The 21,100-nt window shown below is 42.4% G+C and overlaps 1 protein-coding gene across 8 annotated transcripts in view; it reads right to left on the reverse strand.

Moving 5' to 3' along the window:
* Window positions 1-21,100, reverse strand: part of FHOD3 (formin homology 2 domain containing 3) — a 650,322-nt gene that overhangs the window by 319,547 nt on the left and 309,675 nt on the right. For all 8 annotated transcript variants that reach the window (XM_045007832.1, XM_045007840.1, XM_045007828.1 and 5 more), the window contains one exon: window positions 10,382-10,449. In XM_045007832.1, the coding sequence (XP_044863767.1) occupies window positions 10,382-10,449 (68 nt within the window). The remainder of the gene's footprint in view (window positions 1-10,381; window positions 10,450-21,100) is intronic.

Below are 21,100 nucleotides of genomic sequence, written 5' to 3' on the forward strand. Positions count from 1 at the left end.
TGCTGAGGCAGCAGGTTTAAAACAAATAAAAGGAAGTTCTTCTTCACGCAGCGCACGTGAGGAGGTTGTGAAGGCTAGGACTATAACAGCGTTTAAAAGAGAACTGGATAAATTCATGGTGGTTAAGTCCATAAATGGCTATTAGCCAGGATGGGTAAGCAATGGTGTCTCTAGTTTGTCAGAGGATGGTGCTGGATGGCAGGAGAGAGATCACTTGATCATTGCCTGTTAGGTTCACTCCCTCTGGGGCACCTGGCATTGGCCAATGTCGGTAGACAGGATACTAGGCTAGATGGACCGTTGGTCTGACCCGGTACGTCCGTTCTTATGTTCTTATGATGTATGTCCCACCGACTCTTTCCTCGGAGGTCTGGAGAAGGAGGCCAATGGTCCTTCTGAGGTTCCAGCCACCGACCAAGCCCCCCACTGGCAGCTACGTCGGGGACCATGGTGCCCACTGGTACCATTGGGCCAGCCACGGTGCCCAGTGCCATTGCACCTGCTGTGGCACCAGCAGAGCCGGCTGTTGGGCTTGGCTGGCCTGGCCCATCAATGGACAACTATGAAGGGAGGCTGGGCTGACATACGACCTGCCACTATCCCTGGACCAGGAGGAATGGGAATGCCGGGACTGATGCCGACCACGGGACCACGATCCCGATGTGGACAACAGGTACTGTCGCTAACAGCTGCTCCACGATTGGCTCCGGTGGGCGGACACGCGACGGTGAGACACCAGTGATTGACGCCTGGGGCTGTGGAAGTGGTGCCGTGGTGGGGTGCTGGAGTGGGATGACGAACAGGAACGACGTCGACGTCCATGCCATGACTGGCTGCGATAATCCCTCCGAGATGAGGACCTTTGGCGATGGCTGCCTCGGTCCCATGGGTGTTCGCTTCTCAAAGCGGAGCAGTGCCGAGAGTCTTGGTCAGACGGAATCCAACCAGACAACCTGGTGGGCATCCAGGGTGATCCACATGGACTTTGCCCTGAACGGACGCTGGGCAGCGAACAGTGTCAGGAAAGTTCCCTTGACTGAGACCGGTATTGAGCCGTGGGTGACTGTGGCGAGCCCAGAGGTGGCTTGCCTCTGGAGCGCGGGGTCAACATCAGTGGTGTTCCCCGTACCAGCATGGACATAACATCCCAGGCAGCCTGCAGGGCCTCCGGTGTGGAGGGCATTTGGACATCCGGGGAGGCCTGCTCTGAATGGGCTGGGCTACTCCACACGACTTGACTCGGAGGCCTAGAGGCCGGTGGGAATCGAGGACTGCCCGACATGTCCCGGGTTTACTCTGGTGCCGCGGCTAAGAAGGCCTCTTCCTAGCCTTCTTGGCATACCCGGTGGATGGGGAGTGGTACCGACTAGTCAATGCCACTGAAGGGTTGCCGCGCACCAACACCGTGGTGCCGACTTGGAGTGGCACGCCAGAGCCAGGGACAGCGCTGACTCCATCGGAATAGCCCAGAGCCTGATGTCCCTTTCACTCTTGGGCCGAAGCTTAACCAACTTGCAAATCTTGCAGCGATTGCTGAGATGGGTTTCCCCCAAACAGCGTAAACAGACGGCATGCAGATCACTCACTGGCATAGATTGCCTAGAAGTGTTGCACGACTTAAAACCTGGGGCACAGGGCATACCCCTGCCTGGGCACTCTAGCTAAACCAAACTAACTAAACAACTAACTACAGGTACCATACACTGAACAAACAAGCAGTTTTGGGGGCAAGTTACAGCAAAGCTGGAGCAGAGCAGTTCCGAAGCACCTTCACTGGCGGCAAGAAGGAACTGAGGGTGGGGGTTCCACGCAGCGCCTCTTATACCGTGCCATGGAGGCGCCACTCCAAGGGTCACTAGGTCGCTCCCCTACAGGTACTGCTACGGGAAAAACTTCCGGCACAGGTTCACGTGGCAAGCATGCACACCTATTGTGGAATTCACATGAGCAATCACTCAAAGAAGAAAACACATTCCTCCATCAAAGTATTCTCTGAGTGGTCTCTGGAAAGGAGGCACGAGGATCTGCCAATACATTCAAACTGCTAAAATCACCAAACATCACTCATGCATGTGTCCCTATATCCACCCAATATCACAGAGAAAAATCTATAGGATGGTAAACTGTAGACAAGACTCATATCTTTCCTCATTAATATTGCAGTGATTGCTTAGAGGACAGCAAACAAAGGAAGAGAAGAAGCAAGGTCAGTCATCCTATACACAGGATACACACAACATAACCGGTATATCTTCAGGTTTAATTTAGGGTAAAATAACAGCTCTTCCAATTAAAAGAAATTGTCCTCCCCTATTTAAGGAGAATATATATGCCTTCCGTAAGACATGCAAAAATGTTAAGACTTTAAATATATATGAATTTGCTAAACATGATTCCCACAAATGATAATCTTTTTCTTCTTTATTTTTTCAAAAACCCAGTGCTCTTCTATTTGCTGAGGATGGTGCCACAGCTGGAAATTTAGGCCCAAATGCAAGTCCTATTGAAGTCAATGACACAATTCCCATTGACTTCATTGCAATTCGATCAATCCTTTAGAAAAGAGCACACTAAATGTTTACAGGGATTTTAAATTTAATCATCTAATAAGTGAACTCTCCAGGGTTGACTAGACTAGGAAAAGTAGTTGAGACTATGTTAGGGTTATCTTGACTTTTTCCTTAGTACAGACATGTTAACATCTTGTACCTCAATTTAGCTGGTCAAGAACTGTGCTGGAATGAGCTTCAACCAGGTAGATTGAGGTACAAGTGTTAAACTGAGTCTGCACTAGGAATAGGGTCAACCTTAGGTCAAAGGTAGCTAAAATGTGTTAGCTAAGCCCAACCTAACCTCAACTACTTCACCTATTCTAGACAAATCCTTAGTGTGATGCTACTACAGGTATTGCATACCAGACTTCGTCCTAATTTGGTGTTTGTATGAATTCTTATGTATGCCATTGCTTGAGACAGTTAAACAAAACTAGATAAAATAACAAAGTATTCTGTAGAGAACAATCCTTCACTCGGAGTGGGGACTTAGATGTAAATACTTTACAAAAAACAATAATTATCTGCTAGTCATGCAGCAATGGAGAGGTGACAGCAATTGCATGTTCAGTAATATGCCTTATACAGCTGTAAATATTTGCAATAACCGCAGTTTAGCAATCTAGGTTTAAGAGAGACATAAAAGAATGGAATATCTTGAGATTGCAGAAGGATGGACTCAGTTATCTAGCTGATCTTTTCTATCTCTACTATGCTATGTGAAGCACTAAGCTCATCCAGCCCTTCTTTCAGAAGAAGAACATAGGGACAGAGGACTGGAAAGGAGCTCCTGTGTCATCGAGTCCAATCTCCTACTGTTGCAGGTCACCCAGTCTCATAGTTCTGTTAATAAACCTATCAATCTCCTCCTTAAAATGAGTTAGGTTGTTTGCGCTTACTACTCCTAATGGAAATCTGTTCCAGAACCTCATTCCTATGATGAGAAACCGTTTTCTAGTTTCCAGCCAAAATTTATTCATGGCCAGTTTAGATAGCCCAGAATTTGGGAAATCAAACGTATGGTACGATTTAAAATGACTCAATGAAAGAAGGCCTATCTTCACAGAAGAAGCTCCAGTACTTGTTCAATTACATTTGGTGGAAGTGGAAAAATTATACATGATTTTATTGCTTTAGATATGTTATTGCCTTGGCAACTTTCAGTTCTCCAAAGCATTTCAAGAAAATAGGAATGTTTTGGAATTTTTTTCCTCTGTATCTCACTTCTGGCATTTGCAGTTAAAGGGAAGGGGGAAAAATACCATATTTTAATCACAGATAAATACTGTTGCCCCCTTTTGACCCAAACGGCTAATCAAAGTTTGTGGCTTTGTGGATTTTCCAGTTGAGAGCAGAAATTGATTGTAGCCAGGAATTTCTTTGATGCAATCCTGTTTATTTACAAGGAATGTACGAAGTCTTGTGTCTCCGAATACATTGGAGCCAAGAACAAAAAGAAGCAGTTTCTTAATTTACCAGCCCCCTAAGTTCCTTAAGCCAACACCAGAACCAAAGGCACTTTCTCGAGCTTGTGTCAGGGTTACAGTGTGCTTACAGGCTCATGCTTGGCTTTTTTTCTTGCCTTTTTCCCTCTGCCTCTCTGTTCTTGTCTGTGACCTCAGGACGGGCCTACACTTAAAACAGGAGCACAGCTGCGTCTCTATAGTGCTTCCACGAAGACGCTACTATGCCGATGGGAGACCTTCTCTTGTCAGCATAGTTAATCCACCCCTGTGAGAGGCAGTAGCTATGTCGATGGGAGAACCCCTCCCATCAACATAGCACTGTGTGCACTATGGCTTAGGTCAATATAACAGCATCGCTCGGGGGTGTGGATTTTTCACATCTTTGAGTGACGTATGTTTATAGTGTAGACCTGGCCTCAGTCTCTGTGTATTCTCTCAGATACTCACACATACCTACCCAAAACAGCATTCAGACCAAAAGCTCCTGGGTGGTTTCTCATACACCTTTTGTCTGAAACAGACAAGTGTTACAGCTACACTACTGTAAAGTGAAGTGAACCAAAAGGTGCTGTTAAACTGTCTCTATTTCTCACTACAGTCCATGTACACTAAAGACCAACACTGCATTCCTCAGGTAAAATTTTCACCCCCACTGAAGGAAATGGGTGTTTTGCCATTGACTTCAGTGGTACCAGGATTTCATCCCTCAGGTCTTGAATGAAAATGGAAGAGTGGCTTTATATTGTGACTCTTTCCACTTTATTTTGGAGTTGACAGCCGCTAGCAAATATTTCACTCAAGAAGCATGCGGAATAAACCTACAATGCAGCTGATTAATAAGGAGTGCCCATTCATGGGCTTGTATAGTCGATCAAACAACAATTTCACATTAAATTTCTAAGTAATGCAAGATAAATGAGGTAGAAAACATACAAAAATAGTTATCCTGTGCTACAGTATTTCAATTCAAATAGACATTAATATCTCAGACACAAAAAGTTGTGGTTTCTAGGACTATTTTTGTACTTGCTTAGAAGAAAGAGCTCAACAGTTTAAAATCTCAGGGTATGTCTTCACTACCCGCCATATTGGCGGGTAGCAATCGATTTCTCGGAGTTCGATATATCGTTTCTCATCTAGACGCGATATATCGAACTCCAAACGTGCTCCTGTCGACTCCGGAAGTCCACCACCGCGAACGACGGTGGCGGAGTCGACGGGAGAGCCGCGGACGTCGATCCCACGCCGTGAGGACAGGTAAGTAATTCGAACTAAGGTACTTCGACTTCAGCTACGCTATTCGCGTAGCTGAAGTTGCGTACCTTAGATCGACCCCCCCCCACTACCACCAGTGTAGACCAGGCCTCAGTGTGTTATCTTATGGATGTTTTTTAATCCATATACGATAACATTGCCTAGGCCTGAGTAAGGCTTTGGCTTTGGATGTGGTTTTCTGAAAGGAACTTTGCTAACACTTAGGGTGATACAACCTGTATTTCACGGCTGATATTTGAGACCTGTCTTTTTCAAAGTTGGGTGAAGATGAAGCAAACTCTGGCCTATGAGATTGGAAAGTCAGGATGAGAAGAAAGGTTCTCTCTTCCCCATGGCTAATCAGGAGTCCTTGCAAGAGTTTTAGCTCTTAGAGGGGAGATCTGGCAATCTGAGTTTAGAAGACTGTTCTCCTCAGACAAATCCACAGGGCTTTGCATGCCAGGACAGAGGCTCCTAAATTAAATGTCACACACTTCACTTCCTAAGGAGTCATCAATCATTCTTAGAAGAGCAGAAGGAGTACTCTCCTTGACACATCTCCTTCCTCAGATCAATGAGGCAAACAGAGTATACTCCTTCTACTCTTCTAAGAGTGATTGATGACTCCTTAGAGGCTGAAATGTGTGACATTTGATTTCACTTACTGATAAAACTGTGTGCTTCTGAACACCTTCTAGTTAATGTTTTCAGGAGTCTGAGATATCTACTCCTTTTAACATTTTAAGCAAAGCTCCATTGTTACATGATTAATGAATCTGTGAAAAAAGGCGAAAATATATGCAGAGATTTTATATCTGACTACGTATTATATATTGCTCAACATTCTGACCACATCATCAAATAAAAGTATAGATTAATCAGCACCTCCCAGGTTTGAACAATGGCATTTTAATGGAAAAAATTCTTTATGCAAAATATTATTTTCGCTAAAACAAAAACTGACATAATATTCTATCACTATACTCTATCAATGCTTGCTTTCCACAAAACCTAAACCACTAGTTGATCAGCATCTCTTAAAGTTCTCTTTAGAGAGTGATATTTCAATTTCACAAATGGAAGATGCTTCTGTTGTTTTCTTCTTCTTTCTTTTGTTGGAATGTATTTTTTGTCCGACTCATTGATATACTGAAAGACTACAATTAGCATAATTTTAAACTATGGTCTGATCACCATTTTTAGTATGTACCTTCTCAAGCATGGTTATTCCTCTGAGCATAACTTTTTCCATTTTATTATGTGCTGTAGTACTAGAGGCTCTATTAAATAAAACCCTTTAATACTGTGTAAAATAGAAATACTATTATACATTATTCATTTATTTTGCCTTTAAAACTGATAAAATATTACGGTTTTTAATGCACCTATTTGTCCTCTATTTCAAATTATGATTTAAAAAGTGAAACTCCTGTTCATTGTCTTATTATGTGCCATGCTTATTTTCTGTTAATTTAGGGCCAGATTCTGATACCCTCCCTCATGCTGAATACTACCTTCCTTACTGCAAAAGTACTCCTATTGAAGTCAACAGGAGTATTTGTGGAGTAAGGAGACAGTAAATCAGAATCACTTGAAAGGCACACCTTATCAAGACCTCGCTGCAAATAAAGACAAGAATCAGCAGCTGGTTCAGAATTTAGCTGGTTGTACCCGGGAAGACAATACACAGACACTAAAGGCACATCTACACTACAGTCATTACAGTAACACAGCTAAGGTGCTACAGCTGTGCTGCTGTAGGGTAGAAGCTTCCTACATCGACAGAAGGGGTTTTTCTATGTAGTTAACCCATCACTCTGAAAGGTAGTAGCTAAAGTCGACAGAATAGTTCTTCTGTTGACTTAGTCATGTTTACACCAGGGGCTAAATCAGCCTAAGTATGGTGCTCAGGGTGTGAAATTTTTCACAACACTGAGGAAAATCACTAGGTCAACCTACTTTTTAAGCATAGGCAAGGCTTATGAAACTCTGGGTTTGCCTTGTATTCTTCTGTAGACAAGTATTGCTTCCCAGGGTGGGTCAGCTCTTTTCACACAGGACTAGTAGACACTCAGCTGACCAAAACTATGCATATAACAAAAGATTATATGAGAACCAACCTGGCCTGGCTACCAGTCCTGTCCATTGCCTCTCCTGACCTCAGGCAACAAGTTGCCTTGCAGAATCTGCTCCTTAAGGTGTAAGACATGCCACATCTATCCTGTATAAAGATGTGTTTAATACACTGAGCCACTATCTCAGCTCAAGTTGCCCCATTTGGACAATTCCCCTAAGGAACCTCAATATCATCTCAAGGTGACTTACCAGGTGGCAAGAATAAGCTTCAAACATAGCCAATGCAGAACCAATAGTCCAGCCTTCCTGTTTCAACCTTCCTCACAATCTCTGTGTAAAGCTCAATCACTTCAGATGTGGAATGATCAGATGTGCTGCTAATGACTCGAACCAAAGGTTGTGGAGCACTATTTAAAGTGGGGGCACATATGGATTTCTCTCTACATACACCTGACCTCCTCTTCCCCTCTCAAGTCCCCCCACCCAGCAGCCTCCTTACCCCATTGGCACATGAGGCCCTATGTTTGCTCCTCCAAATTTCAGTGAGTAATGCTGCGACCTGGGGCACAGAGTTGCAGTGACACTCAAGTTTGGCCCAGCCAAGAAGTGGTCGGGCCATGGCCTAGGAGCCCCCCAACTCTGTGTCTGTGACAAGTGGGGTCTTCATGGCTCCCCTGCTTGCCACCGTGGCCAGATGCAGAAGATGTAGGCCACATACCTGCTCGCTGAGACCATGGGCAAGGGGTGCTTGGTTCCCCCGTGGACTTGCCATAATACCTTTCCTGCAGTTACTGAATGGCTAAGACATTTAGACGAACATGCTTAACTTGATTGTCCATGTAGATACAATCACAATACATAGTAAATCAAAATGACAGTATCACAATTTACCCCACAGAAAATGCTGATTGGAAATATTAACATTTTAAAATAGATAATTAAGAAATAGCAACGGTATTTGACTTTAAAAAGAAAACTCCCCCTTTACCCTTTTAATGAATTCAGCTATCATCAGAAACTAAACAGAGATTCCTGCTCTGTACATGTCACATGAATCTTTTCTTTTTTGTTTATGATTTGAAACAATGGCTTGGTATTTGCCAAGCCTTGCTTCACTTTGCTGAGGCCTTGTGTGACAAACAAAAGCATTGGTTATTTTGATTTCATATTTATGTGCTGCTTGAATGACACATAAAACCTGGGCTCATTCCCTTAATGCAAATAAGAGATGCATGCTACCTTCAAACTCTTTTAATGGAAAAAAAATGGGCACAGACTCTTTTGCCAAATTAACTGATCTCTGATGACATGATTACAAAAAGATGGTGTTATGAGATGTTCTGGCACTTTTCTCACAGATGATGAAATCTCCACAGCTTTTTGAAAATTATTATAAAATGAGCACTGCATGAAAATATAAAGAATGGGATTAGCCTGAAGACACAACTTTTAAAGTAAATTCTAATCTTTCAAAGAAAAAATAAATGTAGCCCTGAAGGTGCTTTCTTACTAAAACCAACATGATAGAACACCATCAGATAGCTGATTTATGCTGAAGACTATAACTTTTTCTTAATCTTAGCACAATTGTAGATCAAAAAACTCCTACTACTACAATACTTTCCTGGCACTGGTTCTAGAAATTCAAGTCTCCTGGCACCATTTTGGACATATATTTTTGTACACAATTATCTTAACTCACACACTTTTCTTCAATACTTATAAATTAACATTTCAATGCAGACATTTCTCATCTTTCAAGAAAAGTCAAAGAACATCATTTTGCTGTCTACAAAAATCTTGTATTTTCTCCTTGACGGTTCTTTTCAAAATATTCTAAAGGCACCCTTGGTCAGTATCTTCACAATACTTGTAACTAATGGAAATAATGACACAGGTAATACAGAAGTACCGTAGTTAATCTTCACAACGATTAATTGGTAAAATCCCAATAATTTCCCTCATGATGTTTTCTCCTTCGTTTTCCATTTTGGTAGCATACAACTTCAAGTATTCAAATGTGATATGGATCCTCTTCACTACAAGCTGTACTTCTTCCCTCAAATCTGCCAGTGACATGTAATTGTTTTATTGTAATTTCCATCCAGGAATGCAGGAGATGAAGATTCTCCCAAAATCATCATCATTCAGTGAGAGTCCATAAATCAATTGGCAGCAGGTGCATGGATATGGACAGTTCCCAACTTCCTCTTTAGAACAGATATATAAGCAAGAAGGAAAATCCAGTTCTCTATGGAAACTGATTATTTCATACCATCAGACTGGCTCAGTCAACAAGCTAACTCCATCCTTAGTGGAACTCCAATGATCTAGCTTAATTTATATTTTATGTGTCCTTTAAAAAAAAACTTATCTTCTCTTTCTATGCTTAATTACACCCCAAAAAAACTGCATTAAAAGAAAATTAGTAGGCTTGAAAAGTAAAGCACTCAACAGTTAGGAAATGCCAGAAATAAGGTTGCCCGTGCATGTGTGTTATGATTAGAGCTGGCTGGGAATTTTCCAATTAAACAGTTTTGCAATTTATCAAAACAAACCCTTTTTGTGGAAACCAGGCTCAACAAAATTTTAGCTGGGAAAGGTTTTACAGGTCCAGGATGAAATGTACAGTCAAAACCAGAAGAAAAGAGCAATCCATCCACCACAGAATAGCCAATAATCCAACGGTTGGGGCTCTCCCTTCGGATGTGGAAAACCCACATACAAGTGCCTGCTCAGACCAGGGATTTGAGATGCAGGTCTCCCCTCCCAGGTGAGTGCTCTAATTATGAGACTATTGGCTTTTTTGGGATGGGTCTCTCTAAACCTTTTCTATTGGAGCTGTCCAATTTTGTATAAATAATTAAATATTCATTGGAGCAGGGACATGAACTTAAGTCTCCCACATCTGTGCCCTAACCACTAGGTCATAGCATCTATGTGGGTTACTTTTCAATTATTCCCTTATGCAAAGAAGGAAAAACAATTTAGTGTTGAATAGCATGGAGATTCATCGGTAAGGTATTCACTTACCTGAAATATTTGTTTCAAAGAGAAAAGGGCCCGTCTCAGCTCCCGTCCACTGGAGTTGTAGAGTTTTTCTGAAATAAGGAACAACGAAAAAACCCACCATTAACAACACTGCCAAAATGGGATGGAGTTAGAGGGGAGCTCGTGAGGAATGGTCGCAGTGTCCATTTACTAAGTAGTATATTCCTCTCAGACTAGCCAACCTTTTTTTCGTAGATATAACACCTGTCCATCAAACAGCACAAATAAAACAAGTTAATTATTCATGGCCTGAGTGAAATTTGCCAGAGGAACTTTAGGAAAGGTCAGTACAAAATGAGACCATGAGGATTTTTCAAGTGTAATTGTGTCTATTTAGCTTTCTTTCCTTTTTAGGTTAAATTTAGAGCCTGTGAAAGGTACTGTACTGACAGCAATGAAGAATTCACAGAAGCTGTGCTGCAAGCTTCCACACACTGCCCCAATAATGAGCCTCAATCCTGTCCTGGAAGGATCACTTTTAAGGAAGAAGAGGGGACTTCAGTCCTCATACCTATGCAGTCTTTGACCATTGTTCTGTGATGGCCAACGATCATGCTAACTAGTGCCAGCTTTATGATTTGGAAAATCTAATGGAAAGTAGATTGAGGACATATCACTCAGATCCCTCATTTTATACAGACTACTATCAAGTGGTAGTAAGTTTAGATCGCTACTAATTTATCTACATTTGAACTAGTGACTTACAAGTAAAAGTATCCACATCCCCATTATCAGTCCTTGAGCCATTGAATCCCCCAGACGTTCCTTTCCTGTGTTCTCATATTTATAATGGGAATACCTTTCTGCAATTGCAATGTATGTGAGGATACATAATACCAGAAATAGCTGGACAGTTTGTTCTGAGCATAATTCAAAACAGTGTTTTTCTCACTTAATATATATCACAATCTCTCACTCTCTCCATATTTTTATAGATAGTAATAGAAAAAATAATGAAAAGTGGAAAAAGTCATTAATTTTAGGTGTACTGAATTAACATATTATGAAGGCAATTAACAAGAGAAACCAACTTATTTTGGTGACCTTCCAGGATGCTCTTAGCCTCTCCCACAAGTTATCACATGGAGCATAGGAGCCTAGTCCTGCAAAGGATGGGTATGAAGGATGCTCAATAGCTTTAAAGATGCACTCAGAGGCTCACGGGATCAAGGATAAAGTGACTGCAGACTGTGGATGTTCCTGTATGGCAAGATGATGCACCATCAGCCAAGTGTGTGCAACTGACTTAAATAAATTTCCCCCACATACACACACTTCCCTTTGCATATTTCTGTACTACACTAAATACTGTACAAAATTCAACAGCCACATTGTCTTTTCCTCTTTCTGGGAAGGACACAGGAAAAAAAAGGCATTTGTCGATTTCTTACAGTTTTGCTCAGAGACTTTCCATTTTCCACTTAACTCTAAGAAACTTAATTTGAGAAGACTTGAGGGTTAATGTGAATAAACACCTTCTAGTCCCAACAGTCTCATCCAATCAGAAAATAAAACTTAAGCAGTTGTTTATAAGCCTCATAAAGCATTTTGGTCATCCCAAACTGCCTTTTGCTTTGAAGGCAGAACGTGTAGAACTGACCCAACTATTACAGCTGTTACAATCATTCCTCTTCCTTGTAGAGTTTATAGATTTCTGACAAAAACACTAGAGGAAGGGATTTCACTTAAAACCATAAACTGCAATCTTTAATTATTCTATCTTAAAAATGTACTGGCATGTATAAGCACATGACATTTCTTGGCTTGATAAAGAGGAGTCTTGTCAAGAAAGCTTAAAGAATAATAGGGATTTTTTTAAGACCTTTTTTGTTGACTTCACATACTATATAGCACAAAACTATTTCTCTGTGAAATATACCTCCATCTGGCATTTGTTATAACTAATTTCCCTTCATATAAGTCACTTGCATCCCAGAGTCCCTCCAAATGAGGCAATGCAGTATCATCCTAATTAAGAGAGGCACCATTTCATGTAGTGCTGGCAACTTTGTACATGAATATCAACATTTTAAACAATGTCATCTGTGGGCCCTTCCTTACACAAGAGCAATTACTGCCACAGCCTAGGGTAAATAATAATCATGTATTGTTATGATACTACAATGGTGGTTGCCTCCACTGGTGCATGCAGTTTCTGTAGTTCTCTGAGAAGAATAAAGTTGAACTATTTACTCTTGTTCTTTTGTTTTTTCTTTTCACAGATGTGGTGTAAAAAAAAATCCCTGGCTCAAGGATAGACAATGTGTCTGTCAGTTGTTCACATGAGACAGAAGTCTGTAACTTCACTTCCGAAAACACACCACTTGAGCTAAAGGAGACTCACCAATAGCTTCTAGTAGTATTAAGGTTTATAGCAGCAGCAGCCAGCTACCACAGGGCAACATAATCAAACACTTGAGCAGATCTGACTCCACTTAGAGGGGAGTAACAATACATACACCTCTACCTCAGTATAATATGACCCGATATAACATGAATTTGAATATAACGCGGTAAAGCAGTGCTCTGGGAGGGGGGGCTTCACACTCCAGTGGATCAAAGCAAGTTCAATATAATGCGGAATTCAGTATAACACGGTTTCATCTATAACATGGTAAGATTTTTTGGCTCCCGACGACAGCGTTCTATCGAGGTAGAGGTGTATTAGATGTGAGTCAGCATGTTGTACCGGCCATGTGTAGCAAACTGGAGAAAAAAAGACCAATTAATGTTCACAGTTCTCTTCATATATTAAGATGAACTCGTGTATTTAAAAACATGTAACCTATTCACCCACAAATCCAACTGCTACAGTTTATTCAGACTAATTTTTACATGCCTTGGCAATACATGGATCTTCTCCTCAAGACTTGGCTCCACCGAGGAACCATGAAAAATAAGAAACATTTACAGACCCATAATCCGGAAGGCAAGTGAAATACTCATATCTTTAAGAGTTATGCTACATTAGAAAATGCCATGAGTTGCTTTCTGCATGAAATAAGGGTGTAATTCACCCTATTCACTCTGTATAAGGCAAGCTTTTCTTTTCCTTGTGGTACTATGTTATTTTCTTCAAGATACACAGAATTTTTTCTACAAGATAAACATTTAGGGCTATATACAACCCTCAAGGCATGGTAGAACTCCTATATATGTCAAAAGGAATGTGAATTCCACATGTGAATTAACAGGATGTTTTGATGCTTATCCCATAAGCGTCATATATGAACAGAGACAGTGCAAACATTAAACATTAAACTGACAGCAGGATTTGAAAGTCAAGAATAATCAATTGCAGTAATCTCCCTTTGTGTGGTAAACCAGGAATGAAGTGCATATTTTTTTTACAGTGCTTTCATAAGAATATCAAAGATAATTAAGAAACAAGATAGCAAAAGCTATCTAAAAAGCCACCCGGGTCACATGGATTGTAATGAACTCGCTACTGGGATGTGTATTGCTACCCCTCTACTAGACAGACTCAGAAATGTGTATGAATGGGTGTGTCATAATTCCTATGCCAACAGCTGAGAAGAGTCTCCTTTAACTGAAGTGATAGGTGCCTATAACTCTGGAGCAGAAGCATCCAAATTGTATCCCCGCCGCTACCACTAACTTCTAAGAGGGCCATGCTGACAGCTTTAAAGTTCTAGCTGGCCACTGGTTTGCTATCATATTAAATACTCCATATATAAAAACCAACTGTTAACAGGAGACAAGAAGACAGCTTTTGTATGGAGTCTGCTGTGTTAGTAGCCAGTGAAATGATCTTCTTTGAAAGAATGCAGCGTAGTTGAGGATACATACCAGGCAACATTGGCTAGTAGAGTTAAGAGATATCTTCACTTAACAGAAAATCCCTGAGAGCTCATGTGAGAGCTGGATCTTGGCTGACACAGCAGGGATTGAACCATGGACCCTCCAGAGCTAAAAGAGTGAGCTTGCTACACACTGAATTAATATGCTAAGACTCACTACCAAAGGCTGTAACAGACTCATACCCTCCACAGACTGAGCACAAAAAGCGATCTCATATATCCAGGAACCACAATATCAATAAAATTAAATAAGATAAATTAAGAGCAATAGACACAGTCAGAGGTCTCAAACTCCCTAAATATTAATAGTGCATTTCTGATGCTTATACGGTAATGATTTGCAAAATTGCTTTTAATTCCTAAATAAAAGAAAGAGCTTGTGGAGGTTGGGAAAGTCAAGGTTTTAATAAAGATATTCATCTTGTAGTGATCACACTCGGTAGTTTCGTCAGCTATTACCACTAGATGGCAGAGATTATTTTTTAAGGGACAGGAGGCACTATCTGTTAGAGGTCTGCTTGGGCCCAATTTTAAAACCCAACCTGAATCCAATTAGACCACAGCCAATACAAACCCAAACCACACCCGAGAGTGTCATGTTGTTTTCATTCCTGACCCAGGGGAAAAACAAAAGAAGGAAGGACTCTCTGGCTTAAAATTGCAAACAATAGGGTAAGGGATGGCAGGACTCGGGGGGGGAGGGGAACATAGCACCCCACAGTGGAAATATTGTGGGGCCTGATATGTTTCTGTACCCACGCACCACACTTGTAGGGATTTGGGGGGGACGGACCTGTGGATCAGCACGTAGGACTGGACTGGGGAATAGGAACTGGGGTGAATGGTGCCCCAAGGTGGTAAAATGGGGGCTGAGGTGCATCCTGGGGGGCAAAAGGAGGCCCCAGGAGGGAGCAGAGGAGAGCAAGGGGGAAGCTGAGAGGAAGACAGGGGGCAGCAAGGGAGCTGGGGGAGGCCCAGGGAACAGGGGTGACTCATTGCAGAGTCCGTGCCATCCCTGCCCTCCCCCAACACTTGTGCCTAGCTCCTGCTCCATGCAGTGGGCTCAGCCATCTGGGCTGACCTGCTACCCAGCTCCCAGTATGTCCCAGCTCCACTTGGGCTCCCAAAGGCTCCAGTCCCCATGATCCCGTCTGGTCCCAGTTATAGCATCCCTGGCTCCTTCCACCAAATGCCACCACCTGCCAGCTCGGAGGACACTCTTCAACCAGAGAGGGAAAGGGGCCACCTTGCCTCCCCTGGCACCTGAGCCCTGCTCACCCTGCTTCATATTCCCCAGCCTGGGCACGGCAGTGGCTGCTCCAGTCACTCTGGGTCCCATTCTCAGCCCACACAATAATTCTATTGCCAGGGGACTAGTCCCCATCACTCCTGAGTACCAGTGCCCCGCACGGGGAGCCAGTCATGGGTCAGGTGTTCCCTCCTTGGCTGAAGAGCGTACTCCAAGTCAGCAAGTGCTGGTGCCAGGCCCTGGTAGGAGGGCACTTGGTAGTGAGTCAGTGAGCCAGAGATGCAGCAACTGCAACCAGGCAGAGAAGCACAAGGCCCAAAGCCACCAGGAGCCCAGTGTGAAATCAGAACTTGGTGATGTTGGGAGCTGGATAGCAGGGCCGCCTGGACAGCAGAGCCACCTACGGGGATCAGAAGCAAGGCACCAATAAGGGGAACCGGGGACAGGATGGGCTCTCCAAGTAATCACACTCTGCTTCCCTGGGTCTCCCCCAGCACCACTGCTACCATATCTTCCTCCCTGTTCCCCCCAGTCACTCCTGGAGCCTCCACTGCTTCCCCTCCCTGTATGCACCTCAGGTCCCCCATTCAAAGTCAGCTATCTGGACCAAGCCCAAATGTATACTACACAAATTACATCCAGCACAACCCCAACACTCTTAGTGGGGTCCCATCAGGTTGCAAGGGTCTACTCTTGGACGTTTCCACTATAGCAGGGGTCGGCAACCTTTCAGAAGTGGTCTGCCGAGTTTTCATTTATTCACTCCAATTTAAGGTTCCGCGTGCCAGTAATACATTTTAACGTTTTTAGAAGGTCTCTTTCTATGTCTATAAAATATAACTAAACTATTGTTGTATGCAAAATAAATAAGGTTTTTAAAATGTTTAAGAAGCTTCATTTAAAATTAAATTAAAATGCAGAACCCCCCCGGACTGGTGGTCAGGACCTGGGCAGTGTGAGTGCCACTGAAAATCAGCTTGTGTGCCGCCTTTGGCACCCGTGCCATAGGTTGCCTACCCCTGCATGATAGCTTCCCTTTGATACTACAGTTTGGAGTACTAAACTGCTACATGAGCGACCTGGACACCTAGCAGAAGCTATGTCATGGAGAGAAAATAAGGAATATTCAAGTTACCAAAAAGCAGCGAACCCCAAATGTTAAAAATCATCAGTGAGCGTCCCCCAAAAAAGCATGTGATGGGCTTAAAAATAACGAGATTTTAAAATACCGGTATTAATTTTGAGTTCTTTTCATTTGCCTTCTGGGTTTATTTATTTACAAATTTTTTAGAGTGGCACTTGAGCCATGTTTCAAGCATTTCTCGGTGAACATGAGCTCTAGAAACTTATTTTTAAAATGAAAGAGGAGATTCTCAGCTAATCAGGTGTCTCCAGGAGCTGAATCTTTAAATAAAGTATCACATGTTGCAAGACTTGTGATAAAACTAGTAAAGTTGGCAACGCTGGGTCATTATCTTCAGCATCAGTGTGCTAAGAAAGAGCCACATGCTACAGAAGCAAACTAGTATTTCACCCATCCCCTCTAACACAGGGTCATTTTAAAACAGGGTTCCTAGACCAAAAATGAAACCAGTGAAAGTGGATTTCTCTCAAGCAAACACAAACATTAGTGGATCACTGAAAGGAGAACTCTGGTGATCGAGTCTGCCATTAGCATATTTTACACTGAGAGAGGGCTCGGGAAGGTTCTCCTGCCTGACCTTCAAAGGCCTTTTGTTGTAGCATGGAAGGGTTTCATTCTTTTTCCTTTTCGGTGTTCTGAGAAAAATAAATAAATAAATAAATAGTAGTAATTTGCCTCTATGTCAGGGGTTCTCAAACTTCACTGCATCATGATCCCCTTCTGACAACAAAAATTAGTAGACGGCCCCAGGAGGGGGAAACAAAGCCTGAGCCCACCCAAGCCCCACGGCTCCAGGCAGGGGGCAAAGCTGAAGCTCAAGGGCTTCAGCCCCAAGCAGGGGGCCTGTAAACTGAGCTCCGCCCCCCATGGCTGAAGCCCTTGAGCTTCAGCTTTGGTCCTGGGAGGTAGGGCGCGAGCTTCAGCCCCAGGGACCAGCGAGGCCAAAGCCAGCCCTGGCAACCACTTTGGGGTTCCAACCCACAGTTTGAGAACCACTGCTCTATGTCATTAATAAAATCTTCAATTTTCTTTAATATTCGCTAGGAAAATCACATTTTTATTCACAATTTTAAAAAAATACCTTGGATAAACATAGTCCCAAGTGTAATGCCTGATCTCTGACCAGGGAAGTACACACCTCCTCCCTTCCCCGTCCATCACACCAACTGAATTAGTCCCTGGGGTACAGTAATTTATGAAACATCAGCCTTTTGGGTTATTGGCAAAAGGCAAGCTAACATCTGGCTGAGCACAAATGGGAGTTACTCTGCTTAAGTTGCTCCTGCCTGAATGACCTCCACATTTCCCATCCATGCCCCTCTTCTCCAGACTCTGATTTCAGAGATGAAACATCTTTCGTTATAGAAACATACCACACTCTGTATTACATTCTATTACCGGGGTCCACAGCATTGACTCAATAAAGGACATTTGAAATAGTTCCTGCTAGTCCTTGGTAAAATCCCTCTGCATGAGCTAAGGGAAGCAACATTCTCTGGCTTCCATAAAACACCAAAAAACTGGCTACTACTTAAAACTAAAAATATTGTTTCTGAATCTAAAACAATGAACAACCTGAATGTCTGAGAAATACATGTATTATCTACACCTTCATTGGCAGCTAAACACTCTACTGGAATTAAAGGGAACAATTTGAATTTTTCCACAGAAAGAAGAGAGAAAAAAAGAAGTCAGGCAATTTTTCTTTTATAGTAGAGATAAACTTTACTCTTGCTGTGAGAGCTGAGTACTGTATAAATATAAAGCCTGATTCACCACCACCTGACTCCCGTTTTACACCACTTAAATCAACAGCAGTACGTTAACATAAACATGGAGTAGCAGCAGTGAATCGGTCCCAGGCATCCAATCCCAAAGTGGTTCCTCAGGCAACATTCCAATTGACTTCAACGGACCACTGGATTGGGCCCAAACAGAGTCTCAGTTCCATAAATTTACAGTATACAATATTAATTAGTGCAACGCGCCATTCTTTCATTGCATGTCAGACAAATTAAAGTGGCGCTCTAAGAAAAGACCTGTGATGATGCCAAAAAGGGGCTTTTTTTCTCAGTTTTGTTTTTGTCCACAAAAGCCGATAATAAATCTGTTGGCAAGACAATACACTTTCCTTTTATTCCCAGACCCCTACAAAATATATCATTTCAAGAGGGGAATTATTCACAGGCACATTGCCCACTATTACATTAACATAATTGCTGTTTCTGTTGAGGATACTTAGTTTTGTATATTACATATATTGGATATTTTTATCTAATCTGATTATCTACATATAAATTAATAAATTATTACACACTCATCTGTGTAATATTTGTAGTTTGTGAACTTAAGCTTTATAGTCTCTCATTAATCCAACAGTAAATGACTAGTATTTGGTGAGGAAATGCAGTTTTTTGACAAAGTATGGCTTGATGAAAAACAACAGGCCAAGAACAAATCATAGTAACTCTCTTCAAGCCCACATTGCTGCCAGCACTGATTGATTCCAAATAATTTTCAGCTTGCTTCACAATGAACGCATGGCAGACTAACACTGAGAATAAAACCTACTTCTACTTATTTTCATTCAGACACAAAACAGCTGCTTAGTTAATTATATGGAGACCATTGTTGCCTCCTAAGGTAGAGAGAACAGGGATGTAAAAAAATCATGATCCATCAGGCCTGGGTACAAGGAGTGCTCTCTCTTGGCATCATTTCCCCACACCCCAATAGAAACTGTTCTGCAGAGACCCTGTGAAGTGCAGGATCCACAGGTGGGGAGGGGGAGAAGAGATAGCCATCAAGGTAGAATTATAAGCCCCTCCCACCTCACCTCGAACCCCATGCCACCTTTGTGGATAAATTAATGCTGAACCCTCCCCCATCCCCACAACTCCTTCAGGCCCCTGCAAAAGCCAAGCTGCCAGGGAGCTGATGATGAATGCAGGGAGCCAGTGCAGACAGAGGGCATCTGCAGATCTTGGGGGGATTTATGGATTTAGGGGGTGGAACCACAGCAGGTTCCACAGCAGGGATTGGGTGGGCAGGGAGAGCTTCACTTTCCATAATACAAGAATTATAGGGCAAATCTACACATCTCATCTCAAGAAATGTCCTGCCTCTATGTGATAGGTCTCCAGTCCTCCCACTGAACACACCAATTTGGAATAACAGTCTACTGGGCTTCCCTCAAGGAGACCCTACAGATAGGGACATCCTGTTTTGGGAAGGGGACCTGTATGCGGAAGGATCTCCGCAAGGCCTTTCGATAGCCTCCCTGGGTTTGGAGTGGCATCCACAGTAAGAGATGCTTATCCAAAACCCAAAACATTTGAGGTCTTCCCGAACATTGCTATTTGTAGGTATTTTTACAATATCAGACAGGGATTGATACACGGCTCCCAGGTCTGCAAATTATGTTTCATATTAAAAGTAACAAAATTCAACAGAAAGCGCATCCATCCTCCAGGAGCTGGTGGCCACCTTAATTCTCACCTCCTATATTGACAACTATGTAAAGGGAATGAGGTCACTGAATGAAGGGATTAAATGATTTGTGGAAGACACACAGGAATACGAGTGAAGAGAAATAGCAAAAAAGGGATACTGCAAAAGGAGAGACAGAGGAGAAAAATACAGAGCCAGAGGATGAGGAGAAGCAGCCTTATCCGGGTAGACAAGGAGAAAAGTTGGGGAGGACAGTACAGAGGAGAGACAAGAGGAGATAGCCATCAAAAGAGGGAAATAGATGAGAAGAAGACAGAGAGAGGGAGAGGATCCTTGCTGTCAGAGAGCAGCAACTTTTGTGATTTACAGACAGGAAGTTTTTGTATCAAGATGAGTAAATTCAGGAACTGTAAAATGGAAGAGAGATAAGAGGGGAATCGTCTAATCCAAAACTGGAAAGCAAAAGAAGAAAATCTTCACAAGAATGGATCCTTGATCTCTCTACATAATTCCTGTACTTCAAAATGGCTGTCACACCACCATAAGAATCAGCACTCCAGGCTCATTACCAATGTATAGAAAAATTAAAGTGATACCTACATGGTCCAATTAGATGTGAAAGAAGGATTTTTCCATATATTCTTATCATCTTCCACTACGGAAGCCCGAAGGGATCAAATCAATCCCTCCTCCAATGATTTTTATCAAATTCCTGCTTATTCTGCCTGACTTCATGCCAGTAAAATTTGTCATGGATAAATCAATAGCAAGAGCTCCTTCTTTACAAAGCCCTTTAACTTATTACTCCACTCCCTTCCACACACGCCTCCATATGCATGCTGAACTAGCAGAAAGAACCATTTATCACACTATCCCTAAACACCAAAGCAAATAAATACCAGGGGTTTACAGATTTACAGTAAAAGGATGTGATGAAACACAGTAAGTGTTTATATACTTAAGTGAAATGGGAAACCTTTGTTTTTCATCTGCTGAGGGTGGGGAGTGGGAGAGGATGTGGAACCTAGAGCTCTCCA

This window comes from Mauremys mutica, chromosome 2 (genome assembly GCF_020497125.1).
Source record: "Mauremys mutica isolate MM-2020 ecotype Southern chromosome 2, ASM2049712v1, whole genome shotgun sequence".
In the NCBI taxonomy this organism is placed as follows: Eukaryota; Metazoa; Chordata; order Testudines; family Geoemydidae; genus Mauremys; species Mauremys mutica.